General features: G+C 40.3%; 1 protein-coding gene across 1 annotated transcript in view; it reads right to left on the reverse strand.

Moving 5' to 3' along the window:
• Positions 1-4,466: 4,466 nt before the first annotated feature.
• The window catches only part of FER1L6 (fer-1 like family member 6), a 123,050-nt gene continuing 106,540 nt past the window's right edge, over positions 4,467-20,976 (reverse strand). The window contains exons 39-40 of the mRNA XM_073230095.1: positions 7,743-7,843; positions 4,467-6,447 (exon numbers count right to left, since the gene is read on the reverse strand). Of these exons, the coding sequence (XP_073086196.1) occupies positions 6,267-6,447; positions 7,743-7,843 (282 nt within the window). The 3' untranslated portion in view covers positions 4,467-6,266. The remainder of the gene's footprint in view (positions 6,448-7,742; positions 7,844-20,976) is intronic.

The following is a 20,976-nucleotide window of genomic DNA, read 5'->3' on the forward strand; positions in this document are numbered from 1 at the left end:
TTATTTTGATCAATGAAATGTGAGTGGAAGCATCCCATGTTACTTCTAAGTGGCAGTATTTCATATTAGGTCAGAGTCTCATTGCTCTATTTCCCTGAGCAATTGTGAAATGTGTTGATATGGAGGGTCCACATGATCAAAGCAGCCTAGAAAGCTGGGCTGACACGTAGAGAGTTGCTCAGACCCAAAGCCAAATCTGTGAGTGAAACAAACTATTAAAACAAACCTCTGAGATCTGGGGGGTTGTTTGTTATTACACTATATCCTAGCCTATCCTGACTGTAGCCTCTTCATAGGGTCATCACAGAGATAACAGAAGATTATAGAAATATCTAGCCTATTGGCTTCAATAAAGAGCTGCCTCTATTAGTATTGTGTATTAATAAAACACAGAAAAACATTTAAAATATGAAGTTTTCAACAAACGATATTGGGTAAACTGAATATCTACATGTAAAGAATGAAGTTAGACCCTTACCTAACACCATATACAAAAATTAACTCAAATGTATCAGAGACAGAAATACAACACAGAAGAAAAATCACTGGATTTGGTGGTGATTTCTCGGATAAGACATCAAAGGCAAAGGCAGAAAAGGAAAGCAACAAGTTGAGCTTCATCAAAATAAAAAAATTTGTGTGTCAAAAGTCACTATCAACAGTAAAAAGGCAAGCCACAGGATATTTGCAAATCATGTATCCGATAAGGAGTTAATATCTAGAATATATAGAGCACTTCTAAACCTCAACAACAATTTTTTTAAAAAGGTGAGATTTAAGAGAAGCCCAGAAAAGAAAAAGAGACCTTTCACTTGGAGATTCTAACTGCTTAATTTGGTCCTCACATGCACAAGTCCCTCTCGACATGAAATTCTCCATGCATTTCGGCTCCAATTTTAAGAAAGATAATATGCCTTCACAAAGGGACTTCTGAAATCTGGTTTTTCATTTATCTGAGGTGAGATGACTCAGATAAGGTACTGGAAGAAACTAGTACCACTTCTGCAAGGTCAAGGAAAGCTTCTATGTGTCAGGATTTGGTTCAGCTGCATATAATGGTGAAAATACAACAAACTCCCCAAATAACTGTGGCTTTAGAAATACAGTTTTGCTTTCATGTAGAAAAATCCAGAGGTAGTCTGCCTACGAATGGTTTGTTGACCCCACGATGAGCAGGGATTTATGCCTCTTCTGTCTTTCTGTCCCACTATTCTTTGTGTAGCTTCCATAGTTAAGGTTGCCTCATGATCCAAGATAACTGATGGAGCCCCAGCCACCACATCCACAATTCAGGTGGGATGCCGGACAAAGAGGAAAAGGCACAAGGGTCTGCCAGCAGAATGACCCCCCATTAGTGAGATTTCCTGTAAGCCCTACCCAGTGAGGTCTGTTCACATAGCCTGTTGGCTACCCCCAATAGCAAGAGACTGAAAGACTTGCACTCTTTTGAGTTCAGCAAATTGCTGCCCCGACTACACCTCTTGTTACAAGAAAGGAGAAAATGGTTATCTGATATGCAGCTAGCAGGTTCTGGGATGACCAAGTGCCTTCCTCCTTGCTCATTTCTTCACATAACTAATTTCCAAATCTAAGTCTTATGCCTGATTTATAAAGAGCTCAGTTAAATGCCTGCACTCCAGAGTTGTTTTCTGCACTGGGGATGGTTGGGGGTTGGGAAGTTCTCACTACAAAAGAGGCAAAATGAGAAAAGAATGTCAAAAGGATCTGGGGTGGCAGGAATGAGAGATGCCTCTTACAGTCTGTTGGCATCAAACACAATGGACCAAGTGGGCATCCATGGCCCTGTGTAAAACACAGTTGAAATGATTCAGGGGTTGCAACTGAAGCCCTAGGGCATGGATGAATGGTTATAACGTCACAGAGGGATTTTCAGACTGAAGGCATCCCCACCCACATTAAATCAATCAGTAAGCATCCTTTTGTAAAGGAAAGGGCACAGAGAGGGGATCTTAGATCTGTTACAAATGAGCCAGGTGATCTTGGGACAGGAGCTGTTTCCTTGTCTACAAAATGGACCAATGGGAGAATTAGTGAGAAAATATATGTTATTACTTTGTAATCTATAACAGCACTCAGCAAGCATTAGTTGTTTGTTACTTAGATAGTAAGTGATCATTTATTTAGGTTCTGTAATACAGAAGACAGTATACTCCAGTGTTCCTCTACCTCTAGTCCCAGTAGAGGACCACCACTTGAAAGCACGCAGTCTTGTAAGACCAATGTTTTCTTCATTTTATGTATCAGAAAGATACAATTCAGAGTTGTTGAGTATCTTGCTCAACGTCAAAGAGTTAGTGTCTGTTCCAAGCTTCAATGCCATTATCTCAGTCTGCAAAACTCATTTTCTTTCTGCTAGTACAGTAATGTAGAGAAAAATAGAGTGCTCTTTTCTCAGATAGCCTTTACCGACTAGGGAGAGCAGAGATACGTGTTTTCCCTTGATTTGGAGGGAACTACTGCTGCACTAAGGTGAAAGCTGAACTTAAGAGGCTTATTTAGAAACTCCTGAGGCAGGAGTGGGAGCAAATGGCTGAGTCCTTTCACAACCAGCTCCGAACATGCCTCATTCACTGTGCTTGAGAGGATTTTAATGAGTCAGGGAAGGATGGAGATGGACCCATCCTTTTTTCCTAAGACAATTGTCGCTGGAGAGGCTGGACAACAAATGGAAACATCTTGTTCCAGGGCGAAAAGCATTCTTTCATACACCATAATCACCTACCACCTTCCAAAGCTTTACTGAAATGACTTCCAAACTGGGCTGAATTGTAATGCTTGTGTGATATTGTCCTGCGGGAGGAGGATTTTGGCTCCAGGCAAGTTCACTCGGGATGTGGTGAGACTCAGTAATGACAATGGAACACTGTGGTAAAAGGGTTTCTACCAGTCTTTATATTCACAATGGCAGGGCGAGTGCTAGAATCACGTCTGCATCTGGCAAGTCTGCAATTCACCTCCTCCTCAGCCTCTGTCTCCACCAGCCAGGGGGAGCACTGGGCGGAGCTCTTTACAATGATGGCTCATTGCCAACAAGCGTGTGAGAATGTGTCTGTGTAGTAGGCCAATTACAACATTGCATGTGTGCAATGGGCAAGTTGATTAGAGTCAGGTGAGCACTATGGCCTGGGAACTTCCATTTTCACTACAGACACTGCAGCAAACAGAATAATGCCTGCCCCTCCCCCCAAAGTCTGAGTCCTAATCCCCTGAACCTGTGAATGTTACTGTACAAGGTAACAGGGTCTTGGCAGGTGTGACTTAGGGTCTTTGAGATGTGACCTTGAGTTGAGGAAATTATCCTATATTATCTGGGTGAGTCCAGTGTAATCACGTAGGTCCTTAAAAACAATAATTTTTCCAGCTTTAGACTTCCTTTCTCTGTGTACTTTTGTCTCTCTGGTATTGACCACAGCACCTGGAACCGGGATGGAGCTCAATAATTATCTCTTGAATGAGTAAACATCAAGCGGCTCCAGCTGTGAAGTCAATCTGTGATTTCATTTATGTGTCTTTTAAGGGAAAGAGCAAGAAAGGTGTCAAGTGTTTCAACTGCTGGAGACACGGAAATCCTGTCTTGTGGATTGCTTCACATTGTTGTTTTCTGGTATTAATTTTGTTTTGTTTTTGTTTTGGGGAAAGGATTCGAATATTGTAAAAAATAAAATAAACAAAACCACTCTGAAACAGATTTCAGTGGTAAGAAAAACTATAATCTGTCAAATGAATAAATTTAAACTAATCTTTTTTAAGAACACAAGTAGGGACTCATGGCAAGTTCTTGGGAAATAGGTTTTCTGCTTTTAAATTTAAAAAAATTTTAACTGTAATATCTTAAGGCCAGAGCTGCAAAACTGGGCCTAGAATATTTAATTATTTTATACACAGGACAGGCTATAAGTGACAGCCTATGTAGAGAGCACTAGACATAGCTGATGCCAACACCACCATTGCTCACCACTCTCCACACATTCCTATGACACCATCTGATCTGCAAGTGTTTCAGATACTTCTGCAAAAGGCTTTTCAGCATTCAGACATCTTTTGATATCAAGAGAATGGTGATGAACTCTAACTTTCAAGGACTTTCAATTTTTAGCTTGCTTTTATTGTGGATTTAAACAATGTGCATTATTTTGCCAAGCTGACCTGTCATTTTACCGTCCAGAATCCAGCAGAAAGTATAATGCCTTACTTCCAAATTTATCCTAAAATTATGCTATTATTTTTCTTTTCAGTACCACCACAGATGTACGTTGTGCTTTTTCTTAATTCTCATCTATGCAACACATTCCTTACCCAGTGCTCTTCTTAGATGCCCACAGTTTGAAGATGAAACTATGTCTTGAGGAGCTGCCAGAATGCAAAACCCATGGTGACAGGGGCTACGTGTGTCTTATCTTTGCTGTATCCCCACTGCCTAGCACATAAAAGACACTCAACAAATATTTTTAAATGAATACATTTAATTTATATTTATTTTTTTAAACTTTTTACATTAAAAGAATATATAATTATTTTAGAAGTTTTAGGAGAAATAGAAAAACAAGAAGGAAAAGACACTGTTATTGAAAGGTAATTGCTACTAACATTTTGGTATGCACACATTATATATTTTTTTCTTTTTACATCATGCTGTACATACAGTTTTCTAACCTATATACTTCTTTTACTTATAATGTACTCAATGTATATATTCCATGCCATCAAGAATTTTTGGCTACATCATTATTGGTGGCTGTGTTATTCCACAGTGAGAATGAACCTCAGTTCATATAACTAATCACACTAGGAGACACTGCCAAAGCTATAAATGTTCTATTTTTTTGGACTTGAGGAAAATAGGGCATTATAGTTACTAGAGACTCAGTTTCGAGGTCCAGAGTTCACTGAACAACATCAAGTCTAAAATTACACAGGCATGTTTTGATCTCTCTTTAATGAATTGGGAACATTCTACAGTGATTTTCCATGTGGAACTAAACACCCTTCATTTCAGCAGTTATGTATGTGCCAGTTATGTAAAGAGAACAGTAGCCACGGTACTTCTGGTTTCAAGAGGGGACGCCAGTCCAGCCTCCTCAACACTACCAATGGCCCCTTCGTGGTAGAAAGAAGTGGTTATCATATTTATTTGTGTATGAGATCAAACATTCCAGTTTCTTTACTTCCTTATTTTAACTGAGAACACTAGCTGCTCACTTCCACTCCCCACTTTAGGTGGGGCGGCAGATCTAGATTGTGTTACTTTGAAGATCAAAAGTTTACCTTCAAGAAAAACTGATCCTGACAGGTGCATAGAATATTGTTTCTAAGACACCTTTGAAATTAATCTGTGCTTGAGAGTCCTGACAGAACCCATATAGTAGTAGACGAAGTGCTGAATAGGGCCAAGGATGTCGTGGCCTGAATAGGACCGGTATCGTGGTCAGTGGAAGCACTGTATTCGGTGGGGCCTGCCTATATATCTGGCTAATGAGAATCCCTACTGGGACCATTGAACTCCCTCCCCCATACACACATGAATAATATTATATTTCATATTTATAAAACTCCTTCTTGAGAATTGCCATAGAGCATAAATCCAAATGGATTTCTCCAGAACTCACTACTATTACTGAACCCAAGTGTTTGACTTTAAGAGAAAACCACCAACAATGTCAGCTCTAGATGAGAACTTCAGCAATGACATATTTTAGGTGATCTATTGACATTTTCTCATAGCCAGTTTCACATTCTGAATAAGTGAATGTGTTCTGTAAACTGTAAGGATTAAACAAGGTCAAAATATATGTGACAGGTTAGATACCTAGTAATCTGGTAAGATGTTTTCATTTTATTTGGTATAAAAATTTTTTAAAAGAAAGTAGTTCCAATAAAATCTCAGATCCAGAATTAAACCTCTCAGGATACAACCAATTACATAAAGAAAACATTCACCTAAGGAAATGTGAGGTCACCACTGATTACTCTGAGGCGAGGGAGTCAGCATTTTATGCTGCCCAGGGCAAAGACGCGACCAAAGGCTTATACACTTGAACAGTGGTGGCAGGGGTTGGGGTAGGGAGGGGACACTTTTTCCCATGTCCTCCGAGAAGAGCCGGTCTGCGCTTAAACACAGGGATCCGTCCTTAGGCCCTTTGGGCTTATCCCCTTAGCACCTCCCACAGAGCACCAGCGCATGTATTTACAGATGAGGAAGAGGAGAGGGTTAAGGGAAAGGGAGGGTCTGGCTCCATGATTCTCTACTAACCCACAACGATCCTCTGGCTGATGGCTCCTGGCAACGTATAGATGAAGAGGACCAGGAAGACGATAAGGATGATCAGAATGAAACCAATGATGATATACTTCTTGTAATTCTTCCAGATGAGGTGGTACAGGCACTTGAAGGGGCTCACGAACCAGGAGAAGGAGGTGTCTGGGCGGCTGAGAGGGAAGCAAGAGAAGATCATTGGGATTTTCAAGACTCGGAGGGTATTTCTGGCTCCCACAGGACAGGCCCGAGAATGGGAGCGGAAGCCCACGCTGCCTTGAGGCAGGAGCAATCTGACATTCAGGTGGTGATGCCTGCACCACTTTAAGGAGGAGGGCAAGAGCGTAGCTAGAACCTGGACTGCCCTCCGATTGTCCAGCCCTGACCGGCTCAAGACTCACATCTTCTGTGAAGTCTGCCCTGACCACCCCAGTCCCGAATGATCCCCCCATTCCAAATTCCTACCTCATCTATCGCTTCACTCAGCCCCTTTTTAAGCCTAACATATTTGTTTCCTAAACTCTGTTCACTATGTTTTGAGTCTGTTTGTTCTCCCTAAACAGATTGGAAGCTCCGGAAGGCAAAACTTCTTATATTTCTTACACGTTCTTTTAAGTGTTTTTTAGAAGACATAATAGGAGCTATATATTAAAATAATTTTGAATTAATGAATAAGCACCCATTATGTTCCTGACGCTATGGAAGATGAATGGTAGCTACAAAGAAAGGACCACTCACCCGAGATACCTGGGGTCTTGGGAGTGATAGAACAGATACAACTTGAAAGTTTTTTTGTAAACATATTTCATATCCACATCTATTTACTTTTTAATTGATATGTAACCATGGACTAAATTGAATAAGGTAACCCTTTCTTCTAGTAATTCTACTCTGGGAATTTATTTTAAAGTAATAATTTATAAAGAGGGAAGTTTTTTCATCATATTACAATAATGGAAAAAAGGTAGAAGTAAATTAAATAAACAATTTTAAGATAGTGACCAAGTCAGTTATGGGCATCAGGTCTATGGAACATTCTGCTGGCATTAAAAAATCCTAATTATGATAACTATGATAATGAAGCAAAACTTTTCAGCAAAGGATAAATGAAACATTAGGACAATTTTGCATGCATGATTAGAGAATGAGTAGAAAAAATTTCACAGGGAATATTCACATAAAAAATGAATAGAAAAAAATGCATGAAAAATTTCTAGAAATACTTATGTGGAAGTATTACAGAAAGAAGTACTTTATTTGCCAAACACGCTGTAATGTTTTTAGATTGTATAGAAACAAAAAGCTACATGGATTGGATGGCTCATACTGGCTGCCTCCTCACTTCTCAGATCTCCCAGAGGATCCTGTAGAGTTCAGAGGGATCCACTAAAGAAAGGTCCCCAACCTCTGTATGGGGACTGCAAAGGGCCATCCCTTCTCCGATGCTCCCACCCATGACCCCACTCACTTGGGCTTCACCAGAGGCTCTGGCTCTTTCCGGGCTTTTCCGACAGGATTTTTCTCAGCTTCTTCTGCAGTAACTAGGTGGAACTCGGCTTCAACCTTGCCCTGCACAACGACAATGTTTCAGTTTCTAGTCTCAAAGATCTGCAGAGCACAACCTTCTAGCCAACGTTCTGAAGAAGTGTTTTCATGTGGAAGAGTGCCAGGCAGTATTTTGACTATCCGGCTGCTTTATTTTAAGAAACATGGTTACCTTTTTGGTTCTGGGAGAAGCTATTTATATGATGGACAATGAAAGCCCTGAAATGATGTTACTGTTGAGATTTTTGAGGGGAGAGGGTCCCACATGTACAACAGACTCACATACGTACTCAGGCGCAGGTCCTATTTTCTTCTAATCATTTAATATCTGAAGAAATAATATTAGCTATAGAAACTTAATAGTAATTAGAAAGGAGACTAATTACTTGAGTGGCAAGTCATTTTGAATCTGCTACTGTCTTTCTTCTCTGCTAATGATCTTCAAGAGGAAATTGGTAAGTGGGGCCCTCCATTTGCTTAGTGGCTTTTCTGTCATTCGTCACTGTTTTTGCTTTCCCACTAATAGTTTCAGAATTATCCCTTAATTCGAGCACTCCTCTCTCTATCTCTGCCTCAAAAAGAAACAGCTCTTCTGGTTTGAAAATTGTGAGCATTTGCTTCTTCAGAACACTGTGCCAGAGTTACTGGTACTGATAAGTAAGCCTTGAGTTACTAAAGGATGAGACAGGACTTGTGAAAAAGGTAAGAGTCATTCATTCAATCATTACTTTTGGGGAGCCCCTGTATGTAAGGCAGTGTTCTAGGTACTGGGGACTTAACTTGATTAAGAAAAATAGGATCCTTGATCTCCTGGAGCTTCTATTTTTGGTAGAAGAGGCCCTCTTTCCTGCCTCCTTTGGTTTGTGGATGCTGAAGGGGATAGGAAGGAGACAGAACTGGGAGGGGATTGGAGCAACAGCAAAGTATTTTCAGTGCCAATGACTGTTGTTGAAGTTTGTCTTTCTGAATTACATGTAGATGAGACATTACCTGACTTCGGAGGCATGTCTGATTTCTCACCCCAGTAAAAAGATAATTCTAATGAGTCAGAGGACTTGTGTTAGCCTACCTAGTCACCTGAAAGAGCAGTACTTCTTAACGAGTAGGTTTGTCTGCTGGCAACCATGAAAACAAAATCACGGGAGAAATTAGAAAGAAGCAGAGCACTTGGGGTGGAGTTAAAGCTGGAGAAGAGAGGCCATGGCATGACCCCAAGAATTAGGGAAAAAAAATGCAGTGGGAGATTAAAGATGGCAGCGTGAGAGGAGAGACAGAGGCTTCCTCCTAGAACTGGATACAATTAGAAAATTTAAGTGGCGCAACTAATCCTGAGAGAGGAACAGGAAAGAGGACACGTCAGACTGCACACACCTGGAGAAAAGAGCACACCTCACGGAACAGGGTAACGTACCAGAGCTGTGGCTCCACGGGACCCGAGCTGCTCCCCCACCCCAGCTCACCGGCGGGAGGAAGAGAAACGGAGCAGGGAGTGAGTGGAAGGCTGGGACTGCTGAATCCCTGGCTCCGGAGATCTGCGCTGGGAGCACAAACCTACATTTCATGGTACTTTCATGAGACTTGCATGACTACTGGGTTGGAAAGTTAATACAGGCAGAGTTCCTGGGGAGACTGGGATTCCGGCTGCTTGTGGAAAGCAGGGATCCATATCCAGCTGCTCTGGGACAAAAACTTATACCTGTGTGCCCGGCCCACTGGCTCAGGCAGTGGAGATAGGCACAACAGCCGGGAGGCGGGGAACAGCTCTTTCCTACCCCCAGGCACCAGTACTGCTCCCCTGCGACCCCCGACATTGCTTCAGGGGCTCAGCAGCTCCAGATTAGAGTTTCTGGACACTAGAGGGCGCCATATACAAACATGAAACGCCAAAGGAACCTTGTCCAGAGTAAAATTGTTAATACAACTCTTCAGAAAGATTTAAATGATATGGACCTTGTGACTCTTCCTGAAAGGGAGTTCAAAATGAAAATCATCAACATCCTAATGGAGGTACGAAAGACATCCATGAACTCAGGAATGAATTCAGGTCAGAGATCCAATCGTTAAAGAGCACAATGGAGGGTATTAAAAGCAGGTTGGATACGGTGGAGGAGACAATAAATGAAATAGAAACTAGAGAAGAGGAATACAAAGAAGCTGAGGCACAGAGAGAAAAAAGGATCTCTAAAAATGAAAAAATAGTGAGAGAACTGTGTGACTAATACAAGCAGAACAATATTCGCATTATAGGGATACCAGAAGAAGAAGAGAGAGAAAAAGGGATAGAAAGTGTCTTTGAGGAGGTAGTTGCTGAAAACTTCCCCAAACTGGGGAAGGAGATAGTCTCTCAGGCCATGGAGATCCACAGATCTCCCAACACAAGGGACCCAAGGAAGACAACACCAAGACACATAGTAATTAAAATGGGAAACATCAAGGATAAGGACAGACTGTTAAAAGCAGCCAGAGGCAGAAATAAGATCACATACAAAGGAAAGCCCATCAGACTAACAACAGACTTCTCAGCAGAAACCTTACAGGCCAAAAGGGAGTGGCATGATGTATTTAATGCCATGAATAGCAGAAGGGCCTGGAACCAAGATTACTTTATCTGGTGAGATTATCATTTAAATTTAAAGGGGGGATTAAACAATTTCCAGATAAGCAAAAGCTGAGAGAGTTTACCTCCCACAAACCATCTCTGCAGTCTACTTTGGAGGGACAGCTATAGATGGAAGTGTTCCTAGGGTTGGATAGCTATCACCAGAGGTAGTAAAATCATGGTAGGGAGGGTGGAGCAGCTGATTGTGAGGCAAATGCAAAATTAAATTAACTACCCCCAAAGCCAATCAAGAGATAGAGAAAAAGTATAGAATCTGATACCTACTATATAAAGAATGGCAGAGGAAGAAAAAGGAGGAGAAATAGAAAAGAACCTTTAGATTGTGTAACAGCATACTAAGTGAGTTAAGTTAGACTCTTAGATAGTAAGGAAAGTAACCTGGAACCTTTGGTAACCACGAATCTAAAGCCTGAAATTGCAATAAGTACATACCTATTGATAATCACCTTAAATGTAAATGGACTGAATGCACCAATCAAAAGACATAGAGTCACTGAATGGATAAAAAAATAAGACCCATCTATATGCTGCTTACAAGAGACTCACCTCAAACCCAAAGACATGTACAGACTAAAAGTCAAGGGATGGAAAAAGATATTTCATGCAAACAATAGGGAGAAAAAAGCAGGTGTTGCAGTACTAGTATCAGACAAAATAGACTTCAAAGCAAAGAAGTAACAAGAGATAAAGAAGGACATTACATAATGATAAAGGGCTCAGTCCAACAAGAGGATATAACCATTACAAATATATATGCACCCAACACAGGAGCACCAGCTCTGTTAGTATATGTGAAACAAATACTAACAAGAACTAAAGGAGGAAATAGACTGCAATGCATTCATTTTAGGAGACTTCAACACACCATTCGCTCCAAAGGACAGATCCACCAGACAGAAAATAAGTAAGGACACAGAGGCGCTGAACAACACACTAGAACAGATGGACCTAATAGACATCTATAGAACTCTACACCCAAAAGCAACAGGATTCACATTCTTCTCAAGTGCACATGGAACATTCTCCAGAATAGACCAGATACTAGCCCACAAAAAGAGCCTCAGTAAATTCCAAAAGATTGAAACCCTACCAGCCAACTTTTCAGACCACAAAGGTATAAAACTAGAAATAAATTGTACCAAGAAAGCAAAAAGGCTCACAAACACATGGAGGCTTAACAACACGCTTCTAAATAGTCAATGGATCAATGACCAAATTAAAATGGAGATCCAGCAATATATGGAAATAAATGACAACAGCAACATAGAGCCCCAACTTCTGTGGGACGCAGCGAAAGCAGTCTTAACAGCAAAGTATATAGCAATCCAGGCATATTTAAAGAAGGAAGAACAAACCCAAATGAATCAAAATTCACAGTTATCAAAATTGGAAAAAGAAGAACAAATGAGGCCTGAAGTCAGCAGAAGGAGGGACATAATAAAGATAAGAGAAGAAATAAAGAAAATTGAGAAGAATAAAACAAAAGAAAAAATCAATGAAACCAAGAGCTGGTTCTTTGAGAAAATAAATAAAATAGATGAGCCCCTAGCCAGACTTATTAAGAGAAAAAGAGAATCAACACACAACAACAGAATCAGAAATGAGAAAGGAAACATCACGACAGACTCCACAGAAATACAAAGAATTATTAGAGACTACTATAAAAGCCTATATGCTAAGAAGCTGGAAAACCTAGAAGAAATGGACAACTTCCTAGAAAAATACAACCTTCCAAGACTGACCAAGAAAGAAACACAAAATCTAAACAAACCAATTACCAGCAAAGATATTGAAGCAGTAATCAAAAAACTACCCAAGAACAAAACCCCTGGCCAGATGAATTTACCTCAGAATTTTATCAGACATACAGAGAAGACATAATACCCATTCTCCTTAAAGTTTTCCAAAAATAGAAGAGGAGGGGATACTCACGCTAATACCAAAACCAGGCAAAGACCCCACCAAAAAAGAAAATTACAGACCAATACCCCTGATGAACGTAGATGCAAAAATACTCAATAAAATATTAGCAAACCGAATTCAAAAATACATCAAAAGGATCATACACCACAACCAAGTGGGATTCATCCCAGGGATGCAAGGATGGTACAACATTTGAAAGTCCATCAATATCATCCACCACATCAACAAAAAGAAAGACAAAAACCACATGATCATCTCCATAGATGCTGAAAAAGCATTCGACAAAATTCAACATCCATTTATGATAAAAACTTTCAGCAAAATGGGTATAGAGGGCAAGTACCTCAACATAATAAAGGCCATATATGATAAACCCACAGCCAACATCATACTTAGCAGTGAGAAGCTGAAAGCTTTTCCTCTGAGATCAGGAACAAGACAGGGATGCCCACTCTCCCCACTGTTAAACATAGTACTGGAGGTCCTAGCCACTGCAATTAAACAAAACAAAGAAATACAAAGAATCCATATTGGTAAAGAAGAAGTTAAACTGTCACTATTTGCAGATGACATGATATTGTACATAAAAAACCCTAAAGACTCCACTCCAAAACTACTAGAACTAATATCAGAATACAGCAAAGTTGCAGGATACAAAATTAACATACAGAAATCTGTGACTTTCCTATACACTAACAATGAGCCAACAGAAAGAGAAATCAGGAAAACAATTCCATTCACAATTGCATCAAAAAGAATAAAATACCTAGGAATAAACTTAACCAAAGAAGTGAAAGACCTATATCCTGAAAACTGTAAGATACTCTTAAGAGAAGTTAAAGAGGACACTAACAAATGGAAACTCATTCCATGCTCTTGGCTAGGAAGAATTAATATCATCAAAATGGCCATCCTGCCCAAAGCAATATACAGATTTGATGCAATCCCTGTCAAATCACCAACAACATTCTTCAACGAACTGGAACAAATAGTTCAAAAATTCATATGGAAACACCAAAGACCCCGAATAGCCAAAGCAATCCTGAGAAAGAAGAATAAACTGGTGGGGATCTCACCTCCCAACTTCAAGCTCTACTACAAAGCCATAGTAATCAAGACAATTTGGTACTGGCACAAGAACAGAGCCACAGACCAATGGAACAGAAGAGAGACTCCAGACATTAACCCAAACATATATGGTCAATTAATATTCGATAAAGGAGCCATGGACATACAATGGGGAAATGACAGTCTCAACAGATGGTGCTGGCAGAACTGGACAGCTACATGTAAGAGAATGAAGCTGGATCACTGTCTAACTACATACACAAAAGTAAATTCAAAATGGATCAAAGACCTGAATGTAAGTCATGAAACCATAAAACTCTTAGAAAAAACATAGGCAAAAATCTCTTGGATGTGAACATTAGTGACTTCTTCATGAATATATCTCCCTGGCAAGGAAAACAAAAGCAAAAATGAACAAGTGGGACTATATCAAGCTGAAAAGCTTCTGTACAGCAAAGGACACCATCAATAGAACAAAAAGGTACCCTGCAGTATGGGAGAATATTGAATATTGACAGATCCGATAAAGGCTTGACATCCAAAATATATAAAGAGCTCATGCTCCTCAACAAACAAAAAGCAAATAACCCAATTAAAAAATGGGCAGAAGTTCTGAACAGACACTTCTCCAAAGAAGAAATTCAGATGGCCAACAGACACATGAAAAGATGCTCCACATCGCTAGTTATCAGAGAAATGCAAATTAAAACCACAGTGAGATATTCACCTCACACCAGTAAGGATGGCCACCATCCAAAAGACAAACAACAACTAATGTTGGCGAGGTTGTGGAGAAAGGGGAACCTTCCTACACTGCTGATGGGAACGTAAATTAGTTCAACCATTGTGGAAAGCAATATGGAGGTTCCTCAAAATGCTCAAAATAGACTTACCATTTGACCCAGGAATTCCACTCCTAGGAATTTACCCTAAGGATGCAGCACTCCAGTTTGAAAAAGACAGATGCACCCCTATGTTTATCGCAGCACTATTTACAATAGCCAAGAATTGGAAGCAACCTAAATGTCCACTGGTAGATGAATGGATAAAGAAGATGTGGTATATATACACAATGGAATACTACTCAGCCATAAGAAGAGGGCAAATCCTACCATTTGTAGCAACATGAATGGACCTGGAGGGTATTATGCTCAGTGAAATAAGCCAAGTGGAGGAAGACAAATACCAAATGATTTCACTCATCTGTGGAGTATAAGAACAAAGGAAAAACTGAAGGAACAAAACAGCAGCAGAATCACAGAACCCAAGAATGGACTAACAGTTACCAAAGGGAAAGGGACTGGGGAGAATGGGAGGGTAGGGAGGGATAAGGGCAGGGAAGAAGAAAAGGGGTATTATGATTAGCATGTATAATGTGGGGGGTAGGGGAAAGGGGAGGGCTTTGCAACACAGAGAAGACAAGTAGCGATTCTACAACATCTTACTATGCTGATGGACAGTGACTGTAATGGGGTTTGTGTGGGGGACTTGAGGTAGGGGAGAGCCTAGTAAACATAATGTTCTTAAAAAATAGTGATTAAATAAACAATTACAGAAAAAAAATGCAGTGGGCTTTTATTACAGGTGAAGTCATGAGTTCAAATCTAGACAGTCTCATTCATTCTTTGGAGTAGAAGCCTGGCCCAACTTGGAAAGCTTTCAACGTCCTATGATCCAGAAACGTTCCTTACAAACATCTATATATGTATTCTCTCATTCCTATTGAGAAATCTTGGCCCCCACATGCAATGACTTGCATTTATAGGCACCCAGGAAATTATTGGAAAACCTGGAAAGAAGGAATATAAAGCTCTGTTCATTCTAGTCACTCCTCTACACATCTATCAACAGTAGAGTGACAGTAGCATAATTCTAACTGTAATTGCAATGCTTTATTGAACGTCCCTAGTTAGTAATATCTATCTATTTCAACAAGCAAGGTAGGTCTCTTTATTAATGGAGAAATGAAGCTGTGGAGGTCAAATACATTTCCTAAGGTCACACAGGCAATAGGCCAACCAACTGAAATTTGAACTGAGGTCTCTATGACACCAATACTTAGAGCAGCCTGCCCAGCTTATTCATCTATTTGCCAGATAATTGGGATAGAAGTTTTAGAAGGATCTTCCCAACTTGAACATGAGAAGATTCTGGTTGTCTTCGTAATCACCCCCTTGTCTTCTTGGACCCCAGTTTCCTCATCTGTCAAGTGGTCAGATATGCTTTAAAGCAACTTCTGGCTCTAACTTTGAGGTTTCATGAAAGGCAGACACATGGCCTAAGAAGCCCCTGTGAAGAAACCCGAGAAGCCGGCCTACAAACTCCTGGCAGAGGAGCTTTCTGTGCACAGTGAGGGCTTATTTCCAGAGGTCCTTCAGAGGTGACCTCAGCTGCACTGGGCATATATTTACGTGCAAACAGCCTTGTCCAACTCCTCTGTACTTGGAGAGCATCAGTTTACATGTTGCTGACCAATTACTGGGTTCAGAATGTACAGAAGAGAGGACAAGAGTCAACAGAGAACAAGTTAGGACCAGAGTGAAAGGGTCATGCTGCCTCTCTGATCTTTGCTCGGCAGTGAACTCTGCTCTGTCCTGCAGATCTAGCGTGGTGCTTCACACATGCGCTATTCCATTTACGCCTTTTGACAACCCCACAAAGGAGACCCATTGTTATTCCCATTTTACAGCCAAGGAAGCCAAGCCTTGATGATGGTTCCCAACTTGTGTTACAAAATCAGGATTTGTACCCAGATCCGTTGACACCAAACCCAGTCCTCTGCTACTTTATGTGTCCATGTGGTCCCTTTTTGTGGAAGAAAAGAAGCAAGATATTTATTTAATAATGAATACATGTGCCTTTTCTGAAATGTTCAAGAGGAGCCCCATTGTCATGGCTATCGCCCTGGCATTAGAATATGTTTTTGATTTCCACCTAAGGGCTGACCTTGTATAGCTTAAGGATGATTATTACAGCACAGCACAGCATAGCATAGCATAAGCATTGAGTGAATAGGCTTAGGTCCAGATCTGACTTTGAAGCCAGGCTCTACCATTTACTAGCTGTGTGACTTTAGCTAAGTCACTTTCTGTTTCATTGTTCTGGAGATGTTAATAGCACATACCCCATACCATTGCTTTGAAAAATAAATAAAATAACACATATGTGGTGTTCAACTTAGTGCCTGGTAAATAGTAAGCTCTTAAAAATTTATACTTGTGACCTTCAACACTATTTCACAGATAGAAACATGTAATTCAGTGGGAAACATTTGTCCATATAGAAAACACCCAGGGAAGGCCCAAGGACCCAGATTCCCACAAGAAAAAAAATGCAATGAAAAAGGAGGCACAGCATCTGAAATTAGATCTGCCCTAGGCATAGAAGTCATCAGTTATTATCCTGAAGAGCCTCTTACCCCTTTCACCGCCCTGCCTGAGGGGCCACAGAGCATTTATCTGATATCATAAAAGCAGCAGGAGAAGCTGTTTACTGCCGTGTTCTGATAAATGCTGCTCCTCATTCCATATCTCTCCACACAGAGGGTCCCTGTCCTATTTCAATCATCAGTATTCAACCAAGCACCAAGCAGAGGTCTTAAACTAATAATAATCCCCAAATGTAATTTTAAATCAGAGCTAGGAAAAAAATGGACAGCTTGAGAGACTGGCAGTGATCAGATGCCAAGGGAGGCTGCAAAGTGATCGTGCTCAGGGCGGACGTGCCTGCTTCAGCAATAATTACTTGTTTATGAAAACACAACTCTCAGTGGTATGAGATGAGGCATTATCATATGTTACTGTGGGAATGGATGGTGGCAAAGTCCTTTAGGAAAAGAAATGCACACACATACATGGATACATGCACACGTGAAATACACATATATGTGAATCTTTTGAAAAAGTAGCACATATACATTACACATGTGAGTGTGTATGTATTATCTTAGTCATCCTCTGGACATAGGAATCCCACTTCTGGGTTGCTAATTTAAGGACACAATTCAAGACTCAGAAATTGCTTTATGCACAAAGCACAGTCATTATTCTCTCGGATGTTCAAATTGTCTGATTTGTCACAATGAGATGCGCCAGGCTCATCTTGTTCTCATCTTGTTCTCATCTTGTTCCGTCTGCTCTTGACCTTAGGAGCCAAAGACTCCTGGTTTCTTTCGGGAGGGACTGGCATTTAGAAACCAGATCTAGGTGCTGGGGGTCTCCTTGCTGTTGGGTCACTTTACTTCTAGGTTGTGTCAGTGAACAAAGCTAGGGAAAAATAGTTTTAAATCCATGAATCCATAGTGATACCAAGGAAAATAAAGCAAATGGGGAAAATCACACTGACCACCCTTGAAGGTGCCTCTTATTCCAATTCTTCATTCTAAAGCTTGGTAACTGATGGAGAGAATTAAGCACTTATCCTGTCTTTTTAAAAAAGGAGATAGTGACTGTTATTTATTCCCATTCATTGAGAGAAAACTCCTCTTAACAAATGAATTCTAACTAATAAATGGAAAGAGAATGATAGAATTAGATATATATAGATAAACTAGATATCTGTAGATATCTGCAATAGATAAGTAGATACACATAGATAATAGAGTTAATGTTTAACCTGAAAATTGTACCTAACTTCCAGTTCACAAAAAATATAGGGTAGAGAGAATAAGATAAGTTATATCATGAGAAAATAACCAGGAAAGTCAGGCCTGCATCATCAAATAGTTAATGTCATGAGGAAAAATGGCAGGGACTGTTATAAAAGATAATAGACCAAAGGGATATAATAACCAATATCAGAACCAAATGCAGTACATGAACTATGAATGAATCTTGTTTTGAAAAAAGAAACAGCTATCAAATAAATTTTAAGGGCAACAGGGTATCTTTTTCATAATGGTGAAATGAATATGGTATGGATATCAGATTATATTAAGTAATCATTATTAATGTCTTATATGTAATGATGGCATCATCATTATATAGGAGAGGGTCCATATTCTTTGAGGATGCATGTCAAAGCATTCAGGGGTAAAGTGGTGAAATGTCTACAGCTTACTCAGCCAATATGTCAGGATAGGGAGGGCATAACTATATATATTCACATATATAGCAAAATAAATACAGTAAAATAATAAACAGTGAATCTAGGTGGTGGACTTGTAGCTGATCATTGCCCTATTCTTTCAACTTTTCTGCATGTTTAAAATTTTTAAATGAATAAATGTTGAAAAAAATACAGTGATAAAACTGTGGCATTTCTATTTTGAGAATGCAAAAAGTTAACATTGAAAATATAATGTATATGATATGTACATAATTATAATGCACATAACAATATAATTTTTATAACACCAAGTAAAGTGAAATGAAAAAGCCATTATTTTTAATATGGAATGGTCACTATTATGTAAAATTAAATAAAATTGGGTGGAATGCATGTGGGTGCTATCACTTCCTTTCTACATTTGTATCTTTCAAATTTCCTGCAAATGCATATTATATACTTTGCCTTAAAATTAATATTCACATGAAAAAGACCTCCCCATTCTGATCCTAGAAAATCTGAATTTGTCACATACTATTTAGATAACCTGTTTGTCTACCAGCCTCTTCAGCTAAAGGGTGAACTTCTAGATGCCAGAAATTTGTCTTATCCATCATAGATGCTTTCCTGCCTACTGTATGTGTGTAACAGTAACTGCTGGCAATTGTTTTTACCATTAAACTGGAGGAACAGAAGCCTCCCTTTTAATTTTAGTTGCTGATGTTCTGGGGACTTGCCTGGGCTATCTAATGATTGATTTACTGGATGACTCTGCAGAAGACACTTCCTGATTGCCATCTTCTAAAGAAGTGATTTCTTTAAAGATTGATTTTTGTGGGATAACACATATACAATGCAAACAGCAATGGGTCTCATGAAGAATATGTTCCAAATATTCCCTTTCCTTCTCCCAAAGATACCCATTCTTTGGAAATCCCACTGGAGCTCTTTGCTGTCTTTTACTATGTCTTTCATTTTTTACTATGAGGACAGCCACATTCCACACTAGAAGCAGTGGGACCCAAATGCCTAGATTGTACTGCTTGGGTGCACAGATAAGCAGTTTTAAAAATAAGCCTGGCAGGTGGCAGTGCCTGTAAACAAATCCCTCTGGCCTGCTGGTAACTGGAACAAGGGGACAATGACCTTCTGAGCTGGCTTCAAGGAACTGCCATGGAGTTCACACAGAGATGGAATTAGAGAAATGTCTGTGTTGGAAACGCACCTTGGAGACACCCAGTCCAGCCTGCTCACTTCATGGACATGGACACTGAGGCTTGGAGACTGGAAGTGTCTCAGGAAGTGGCAGACCCAAGACAGAGGTTTTCCCATACACCGCTCTACTCTGGGCTCCTCCAGCTTTCTGCCACTGGGGGGAAGGCTGCCATGGTTTTGCTTCCACCACATGGTTACTTGTTACTAAGGAGTAAAGGAGACAAGGGACAGCTGTGTTCTACCCCTATAGCAGGCCAGCCCAGGGATTTCAGGGCCAGGCTCTGACCACGGGCTGCTGGGATCAACGGGTTCTCATTTCCCTTTAGGATGTGTAAGGATAAAAGCTAATTAAAAATAAGAGACTTCTCATTATTGAAAAGAGGAAAAAATTCCCCCCACCCTTTTTCTTAGAGCATTTGCTTGAGAAACCTTGTGAGATTTTTCCTTTCTCTTTGAAATGTACATAAATCTTTTTGAATACTACATGGGCCTTTGGTCTTATATACTCAGGAATGCTTTCTAGGAGCCAGTTCTTTGAAATGTAAGCATCCAGAGAGATAGCACCCCTTTCTTTCCGTTCTGTGGGTGCCTAGCTCCAAGCTGCCCATTTGCAGCTGATTTCCTAGTTTTTGCTCCACACTCCACCCCCCTTCCAAATATGCTCCCTTAATTGGTCAGACAGGACACCGTACTTCTAGTTACTCTGCCACGAGCCTCCCCATGCCAACAACCTCCTATCACAACAACCCTGAAACAAACTCACTTTTTCATTATAAAGCTTCCCTCCTCCATTCCTGTTCACTTTGGGGTCTCTGCCAAATGCAAGTGATGGTGGCTGACTCCCTTGTTATAGCAAGCTCTGAATAAATACTCTCTGTTCTCACTTGGGTAGTCGTATTTCTTTCCACAGTTCTAAATACTTAATGTATATTGTTGCTGGGCACCTGCATCTGGGGAGGTCTCTACCTGTGCACCAGGTGAAACCTCAACCTTGACAGGGGAGGGTTCTTGACTCTGAGTGAGAAAGAATCCTTGAGCAGAAAGAGTGTTGGTAAGGAAGAAATTTATTAAAGCGAGAGTAGGAATGAATGGCAGCAGCCTTGCAGGCAGCTGAGAGCAGGAAAATGCAGAGGTGCAGAGGGAAAGAAAGCTCACTGCACAGGGTCACCCAGGTGACAGGAAGTTGCAGGCCCAAATCAGAGCTCTCAGCAGCCCTTCCCTACTTATCAGGGGTAAAATAGAGACTTGGAATAGAATGAAATAGCAAAAAGATAAAACACAGTAA

The sequence above is a fragment of the Manis javanica genome, chromosome 2 (genome assembly GCF_040802235.1).
Source record: "Manis javanica isolate MJ-LG chromosome 2, MJ_LKY, whole genome shotgun sequence".
Classification (NCBI taxonomy): domain Eukaryota; kingdom Metazoa; phylum Chordata; class Mammalia; order Pholidota; family Manidae; genus Manis; species Manis javanica.